Source organism: Chaetura pelagica, unplaced genomic scaffold, assembly GCF_000747805.2.
Source record: "Chaetura pelagica isolate M959 unplaced genomic scaffold, ChaPel_1.0 scaffold76, whole genome shotgun sequence".
NCBI classification, from domain to species: Eukaryota; Metazoa; Chordata; class Aves; order Apodiformes; family Apodidae; genus Chaetura; species Chaetura pelagica.
The window spans coordinates 7,516,679-7,525,277 of record NW_009970723.1 but is presented as its reverse complement, the minus strand read 5'-3'; the positions used below and the strand labels follow the sequence as shown (position 1 = coordinate 7,525,277).

At 36.5% G+C, this 8,599-nt stretch overlaps 1 protein-coding gene across 1 annotated transcript; it reads right to left on the bottom strand.

The window, feature by feature from the left end:
- Positions 1 to 1,178: 1,178 nt before the first annotated feature.
- LOC104396582 (RING finger protein 151-like) lies at positions 1,179 to 8,089 on the bottom strand. The gene is made up of 6 exons (XM_010006434.1): positions 8,058 to 8,089; positions 6,882 to 7,107; positions 5,677 to 5,816; positions 3,768 to 3,930; positions 2,406 to 2,526; positions 1,179 to 1,415 (listed from the first exon to the last, which is right to left on the bottom strand). Exons 2-6 carry the CDS (start codon positions 7,085 to 7,087, stop codon positions 1,179 to 1,181), a joined length of 867 nt encoding a protein of 288 aa, XP_010004736.1. The 5' UTR covers positions 7,088 to 7,107; positions 8,058 to 8,089.
- Positions 8,090 to 8,599: the final 510 nt, after the last annotated feature.

Below are 8,599 nucleotides of genomic sequence, written 5' to 3'. Positions count from 1 at the left end.
GCTTATTCAGATTGTTGCACCTGTACACATTTTCCTGAAAGTTCAAAACTCACTTAGCACATTCAGTAAACAGGAGGCCAGGTTCTCCCCTAGCTACTCCACAGAAGAGCTGCAGGATATGGCTTAATTATAGCACTGAAAACAACATGAACGGACTGTGTGAGAAGTTTAGGGAAAAGTCTTAGAACTGTACAGATTTCTCATGCAGTTAAAAAATCCTAGCTCTTACCTAGCTGCAAATTTAAGTGCTAATAAAGATGTCTGAAGTCCAAGTGACTGTGCAAGTATTTGTCTATTGTGGACATTAACGTTCAAGTATCCTTAACCTGCCAAAAGAGACTTAAGGATACTTCAAAGTATTTGTAAATGCCTTAAAGATATTGACTACCTAATGGGCTGGTCTTAAGCTTAAAGGACCCTGTAGAAATAGTTTATGCTTTCACATATAAAAGCTTCAAATTTTTAAACAAAATGCAGATCCCCTCCAACGACTCCGAGTTACTCATGTAACTCATTCAAAAGGTTTTAGATTACTCTCTCACCTTGGGCTGTGGTGTTAGTCTCTTCATTGTGTATCAGCCTGGGAAACCAGAGAAGCTCTAAGATAAAAGTCAACCTCACCTGAAGCTGTTATCTAGCAGTAGAATTACAATTTAAAGTGCTTTTTTTCCACCTCTGAAAGAGACTTTCTACAGCCCATAAGCAAACAAAATCTATTAATTTATTTTACTGATTTACTAATTGTCTTACTGATTTCCCAAAATTAAATACATCCCAAATGTCATTACTCACGATCACACTTGCTTTCTGTTTAAAGTATAAGCATAAACTAGACTTAAAGGAAGTATAATGGACCAGAAAGGAAACAACCTTGAAAGATCTTTGAATTTAAAAGGTTCTACCTTTCAGGATTGAAAGGCTTCTGTAAATGATGCATCTAAGAGAGGTTATAAAAACATTAGCTAAAAAGGTATCTGACAATTACTGGTTTTAATGCCCAGTGTTCCCTATGAGAAAATTGCCACAAGAGGAAACAAAATAAAATAGTAAACCAGGTTTTAAAAGAAAGCAAGTAAATCAGAAAAGATAGACAGTTTACCAATAATTCATAGATGGTAAAAAAGTCTGCCAGCCGGTCACAGAAGTTGGAAGAAAATGCTTTTTGAGCTTACTTCTGTTTAGATAACTGTAACTTCCCTAGGTTTTCGTTTTGCGCTCTCTAGTTGTGCTAGAGAGCGTAGATTTGTTGACTTCCTGCTTCCATCTGTAGTAGTTAATCGACAGTCCTTCTGCAGCCCCCTCAGCAGCTCCATTAGTTCCCGTTTTTCCAGCTCTGCCTGCTCCAGCTCCTGGCGGTGCTGTCTCTCTGCAGCCATCAGGGAGCGCACATCTGACATAACTCGTGACATTTGACTCTGAAAAGCAAATCCAAACTTACTGCAAGAAAAGAACACTTTTCCAATGATGGTGGCATGAAGCTGAATTGCATGTAGGGTGATGGATTACAAAGAATAAGCAACACTGAAATAATTTTTGTAGCAGAATAAATGTAAACAATTTGAAACACAATGCAGCATTCACCTACTGAGATGGTCTTGTTTCAAAGAGCCCAATACAATTTTCCTAGTAATTAAAACTTTTCTTATAAAGTATAATAAGAAATAGTGGATTTATCCAGTTGCTGCTTAAATTTTGTATTTCAAGACCCCAACCAAAAAGAAGTTTTGGTTATGTTCAGATACATCCTTCAAAGGTTTAATAGAAACTTCCAACTCTAACTATTCTATGATTCTAAACTCCAGGAAAAATTAAAATGTACACTATAAAGTACATCCATTGCTTTGGGCTTTAAAAATCCTTATTCCTGTAATAAAATAAGAAGTGGAGGAATGAAAACATAAGATGGCTTTGCTCGTTACTTGATTTAAGTTTACAGTGCTGCTTTCCAATCTTTGAACCACAGCTGCACTGCAGTGTAAACCCCACTGTCTGCACTAGGGCTCTGTGTCAGCACTGGATTAAGCCACCCAGGACTGCACTACGAACAAGGAGCTGGATATGTAATTACGTCCAATTTGTGATGTATACCCTACGTTTAGACACCAAAAAGGAGTTTCAGACTGATTTGCTGACATGTTATGTACACACAGAGGAATGCAGAGCTGGTATAGGGGTACCCAGGTTAGCTCCAAACTCATTTGAAGTTGAAAAAAACCCACATGAATACAGCACCTCGTCTGCTTCTCAACAGAGCTGATAAGCCTATAACACCTGTTTTGCTTCCCATATTTAATGGAATTCTCATCTGCATGAAACTATATTTACAAAACAAGAGACGACTACTGGGAAAAGCAAAAAGCTAGACTGTTAGGAGAGGGGGAAAAAAAAGAAAGGATTGCATTTACCTTTAGTTCTTCAATTTCATTTTGCAGAATACTCTCTTTTTGGACCATATGCCTTCTCTGTGAATCTAACCTTGACTCCATCTCATGTTTTGCTTCCTCCACTCTGCAGATCATTTCTGTCCTAAAAAGTTTATTTCTCCTTGTTAGGTCTTGTAAGCATGGAAAAAAATTATTATAAAATTCCAAAAATCCTTCTTTAAAATCCAAAAAATCCTTCTTGCAGCCAAACAGCCTGATCCAATTTCCATTACACTCTCCTGAACATCTCTCTAGATGCATAGCAGTAGTACTGATTAATTTAAATTAGCATTAAAAAGTGCATTGTGCCCAAGGGGGTACTAAAGTGACAACAGATGGCCTAAACAGGGGACAACTGCATCCCATTCCTGAAATTCTATGAGCTCAGGACCATGTATTTATGACTTTAAATGATTTACTGCCTTTTACTTACAGTATGTACTTGCTTAGTTTACTTAATCACAGGTAGTCAAGATAAAAGGTGTAAATACTATAGTACTGCTAAACACATAATCTTGTCACTTTTATGGTAGACACTAAATGACACTATGCAGTAAATGATGATAACCTAATCCCTCACACAGACTCATAGCCAAAACCTACCCAATACTACATTAGTCTTGTGAGTTCAGAAACCAGGAAGCAGAACCCCTCAGGTCTCAATGCATTTAAAACAAATTTGAGCCTGACTTCACAGCAACATTCAACAGCACTTACACAGCAAGTTTAAAGATAGAATGGGAAAGAGCATGAAAAAAAACCTAACAAACAACCAGCCCAACTGGAACATCATAGAAAGGGAAAGCTACAGTTGTGTATATAGGAGTAAAAAGGAGATGCTGATAAGAATAGCCATGTTCCCCGACTTTATTAGTCTGCCAGGATTTTAATAAAAATTGAAAATTAGGTCCTCAGAGGTTTAATCTACCAGTTCATACCTAACAACATATTTAGAGATTTTTACTGTCAGGGTTTGTAGAAAAATATAAACTAAGCATAATTATTACATAATGCGACTTTGGCTTGATGTCAGGCCTACAGAATAATGATATTGCCAACTTCATTCCATCTCCTTAGGTATTTTGTCATTTTTTTATAGTTCAACTGCAAGCAACAGTATTTTAGAATATATAACTTGGACAAAAAAGTAACAGCAAAGAACCTTCAAACAGTAAGAATTTAGAGCCTGGCTGACACATAATAATGATACTCTGGCTGACTGGTATCAAGTAATTACCAGACCATTTAACACATGTGAGAATCCAGCGCTAGTATTTTAAGTGGTTTTTGCAGTGATTTTAGGCCCAGACTAAGAGGAACATGAAAGAAACAGAAGATTTGTACCGAAGTAGCTCCAGCTCAGTTCTCAGCTCTGCTATACAGTTATGCTGTGTGTCCTCTGCACTGAGAATGATGTAACCGCAGCCGTTGGGGCATTCCCGGCTCCGATACGCACACACCGCCAGGTGACCGTCCAAGTTGCGTCGTTCAATCTGAACTGTACAACCTGCACAGGGAGGAGTCAGGTAAGCCAGACTTTTATAACTAACACAAGCATTTAAATTAATTCCAAACAAGAAACCTCAAGCAAACAAGCTGCAATGTTTTGAGCTAAGCAACTGTTACTCTGTTAAAGCAACAAAAAAAGTCACTTCTTTAGAACATGAAATGCAATAGTTACAACACACACACAACAGTAATTAAATACTCTCTAGGGTCTTAGTACTCTATTTATCCGTTAACTAAAAATACACACTAAAAAGGAGGTATTTTCTGTCAAGTTTTCTGCCACTGCTCTGAAATTAAAGCAACTTCAGTAATGACAATACTGATGCCAAGATAAGACTCTAGCAGCTTGCCTGCACCTCCATGACAGATGGAATGACTGGAATTGAAGAAGAATGCACATGTGTAAAAAATCCTGTACATAACCAATTCAGAAAATGTCTGAGGACACAACTGTGGGTGAGATGGAATGTAACCTTGTTTTGCTGAACATCGGTTGGTCTTGCATGTAAGATACTAGATGACATAAACATTTGTTTATAAACATTTAAATCTGATGCAAAATAGAAACATTTCCACAGAAATTCTACGATAAAAACTTCACAGGTCAGTACTGTAAAATGTGCAGAACAAAAAATGAACACAATATAAATTATTGCTACATTTAACAGACCAAACTTTGAAGTTTGTAGTCTTTATTTTTAATCTTTGAATCACTGTTTAATGTAAATCTAGCTACTTCCATTTAATCTGAAGATAAAATGGATGTAGGAAACAATGTAGCAATGAAACTTGTCAACAGACCGTATCAGAAAATTACAAAGGACAGTCCTCTAAAAGGGCTTTACTAAGAACTATAATGATTTGTAACTGGAGGAACGCAAAATACACTCCTGAGAAGGAGTTAAAGAAATGAAAAGAGCCCTCACACCCCAAACACCAGACATCAGAGATACAGTCTGATAACTGTATAAATGCCACTATTTCAGTAGAAAGTAACAGAGGTGAATCTGAAGCACGTAATTTCTCCAGAGTAAGTCACTCCTGCATAACTTCCAGTGGAGCAATTCCAGCACCTTTATCTTCTTAGAATTAATTACAATGGCAGACTTGACTATGCCCTTAGCAACGTTAATTAGAAATTAACTTTGTCTAGGAACATGAGATTTTGAATAAAATACACTGCAAATTTTTATCAGGATATTTCTTTTTAGCAGTATGTTTCTGCCTCAGGAGGTATAAGTTTGTTTTAAATAAAGACCTTTACAGGAACACACCAATACTAACAAGAACTTTGCTTAAAAGAATTCTCATTTTCAAGGTAAGTTTTTGTTAAAACCACAAGACAGTGTGAGCAGGTGCACATGCACCAGGGAACCAGCTATTTTATAAATAATGTAGGTGCTATTACGTTGATTCCAATATTAAAACAAACAGTCAGAATTGAAAGACAAACTCATAACTTGACAGAAAGCAAAACAAACACAGTACTGTATTTTTCTAAATTTGAAGTTTATAATTCTCATTCATTTTGGTTAGTTCTTGGATAAGAAATTGTTCCTAATGATCATGAATGCCATAAAGAGGTAACAAATTTTGTTCAAAACGACTGCTGTAAAGAGCAGCTCATGCTAAAGCTTTGAATTTCTCTTTGGAAATAACAGCCATTACTGCCCTTCTTTTGACAGAAAGATACCAAATGTGTTTTCTGAATATGAAGGATTCAACTTCTTTGAATGTTACTCACCATCATTGGAGCAAGGTATCTGACTGTACTCACACTCCCTTTCATGCCTGTCTATAGACTCCAGAGAACAAATCATTACACACCCATACTCTCTGTTTTTGCAATGTAGCTGAAGACGGTTTAAATCATTTCTCATATACCTACATTAAAAAAAAAAGACATTTTTTCTTGAATATGAGAACTTTATTGAAAAATTTGTGAAAAATGTGCAAATGAAATATTTATTTTTTATACATTTTTAACTGTGATCCTTCACTAGCTCAGCAGATTTTACCAATAACAAACACTAGGGCTACTCATTAATCGTTTAAATTTTGTATTTTGAAATATGCCAAACCAATGCACTGTGAGTACAGACAAAACTACCCATATATTAATCTCCAGGGTTCTGGCTACACTGCACTTCAGCTTTTCACACAGTAAAATCTCGTTAGTGACAAAAACACTGGGAGTATTAACACAGTTAATTTAACATCTGTGGCCGATGGTTTTAAACAAAACATAAATGTTAATCTGAGCAAGATTAGACAATGCAGGGGTTAAACAGCAAGCAGTGTCTATTGATAAAACTGTGCCTGGTGAGGAATTCTGGAAGACACTAGTGAAAACAGCCTGCTTTACATAACAAAGTGGCTCCAGGCCATCCTGCTTCAGCGGGGCAGTTGGACTAAATGATCTCTACAGGTCCAGACCAACTATGACACTTTCTGTGATTCTGTGACTCAATACAGATATTCGTATGGCCAAAGATATTTTTAAAAAAGGATTTGAAGCTGAGAAGTTTGGTTCAGACCTACAGGAATTTTTCATTAAAACTCCCACTACAGTATTTAGGTAACTGAACAGAAAAACAGAAGAGATACAATATTTAGTGACTGTTGTCACGGGTTGCTTTGCCTGTTTTCTCTTTAAAAAGTATGGGAAAGTTATGGTGCTGAAGAAGAGATTTCAGCATAATATCCAGAAGGATGCCTAGAATCAGCATTCAAGATATAAAAAGGTGGACAACAAATTGTGTTCTTCCATTTTGAATCTTGAAAGTTAGTTGTAATAAATATAAAATGCTAATGCTTTCACACAAGTGATCAATTTCTGCATTAGGCATATTGGATAATTCGAGTGATAGTAAATGACAGGAGATGAAGCTGTGCAAAGAAAGTGCAGAAATCAATGTAGTTTCAACATACAGCAAGACTACTGTATACCTGTAGAGAGGTCGCAGAGAAGTTAAATCAACCATTTGTCTGTCTTCAGGGCAGTTACTGTGATGAAGAAGCCATCCATGTATACAAGCAGTACAGAAAGCATGTTCACAAGGAGCCTGTAATGGATCTTCTAACACATCACGGCAGATGGAACATAACAGCCCTTCGTTAACGTAGCCAACAAAACGCTCAATATCATAACCCATGCTCTCCACACACTTTCAGCCTATTAAAACAACACAGAGAAATTAAGCAATCTTTGTCCTGAATCTGTATGGCTAGATCCACAAAAGAAGCCTGGAAGCAATTTTAGAAATATAAAGAACTTAACACGAACCTCACAGGTGAAAATGCAAACACATACTTTGAAGACTTTGAGATTTAAGTGAGAATTTGAGGATTGTACTGCTGGATGTCAGAATCCAATTTTATATAAAAATTCTCTGAATTTTGAAACCAAAGACTTTAGCAGACAGTTGAGCCACTCTTGTTCTGAACTCTGTTACTGAATATAGTTCCAGCAGTCACCATGAAACATACAGTTTCTTTTTACTTGAATTCTAGCTGAAGCAGAAGCATCACAGAAGTTCAAATGCAAATATTTGCTTTCCAGTTTAATGTATTTCATGTAATACCTAACAAACGTACAAAACAGTGCCCTTGTAGACAATAGCTGTGGTACTTTCAGCCAGCAGATTTTATATTCATGAACTAACTGATCATCACCAACAGTTTTGCTGACATACTGAAAAAACCCTCCAAAACCAGCCTAGGATTCTCTACTCTTTGTACACTTCCACTCCAGAGGTAACAGCATGAAATTTCCACATGCCTCCAGAAATACTTACTAGAAAAACAAAAAAGTCCAAACTGCAGCTAACCCTGAACTAATGAGGAGCTACTGTCTTCTTCCATGTGGTCTATGTTATAAAACAGTAGCCTTTAAATGGATTTGGAAGCTTTGTGAAGAAGAACTATCAGGCAATCTGCCTTCATCAAAATCCCATAATGAAAATCCTAGCAGAATTTGACTTCACAGAATACAATTAAAAGAATGTTTTAGGCTTCGCACTCCTCCCTAATGTACAAACTTTTTTAACTCCACTGGGACTCATGAAAGAGGTTTTCATCAGTTAGAAGGTTTTCTAAATAAAACAGATATGGAAGATACTCAACCTTTTTAGATTTTACTACATATCTACATAGTTTGTCCAAATACTTCAGAAACAGTTTTCTGATCAGTAAGACGTGTAATACTTACTTCCTTTAGTCTCTCCTCACTGCTTTATTAGGCCTATTGAGAAAAAATAGACAGAAAATAGCTCAGTAGTGTTTTCTAAAGTATCAAGTCTCACCAGCCCACTAAAACAAAAGCTTTCCAAAGCAAACCACTGTAAAACTGACAATTCAACATAAGGGATCTGCCTAGACTGTGGGGTAAGGGGGGAAATCATCAGTTTCTCTTTCAATTACTACTGATACAGATACCTACCACAAAACTGAACACCCTGCTGACTGTGCTGCCATTTAATTTTGAAGCCTTACAGTTTTGTTTGTAAGACTGAAGACAAGAGAACTCAGTATTACTGAAAAATATTAACTAAAATGTGTGAAAATTATATTCCTTAAAGGGATTAAAGTTTCTTACCTAACCTGGTTTTATCTGGCCATGATAAGCAGTTCATCTGAGAAAAGTCCAAGACGTTCATGGTCAAGTT

Coding starts and splice junctions, on each gene's coding strand:
- LOC104396582 (XM_010006434.1), bottom strand. CDS start 7,087: ATGGGTTATGATATTGAGCGTTTTGTTGGCTACGTTAACGAAGGGCTG. Junction 5,817..6,881: donor TCTCTGCGACCTCTCTACAG/GTATACAGTAGT, acceptor TTTTTAATGTAG/GTATATGAGAAATGATTTAA. Junction 2,527..3,767: donor ACTGAGCTGGAGCTACTTCG/GTACAAATCTTC, acceptor TAAACTTTTTAG/GACAGAAATGATCTGCAGAG.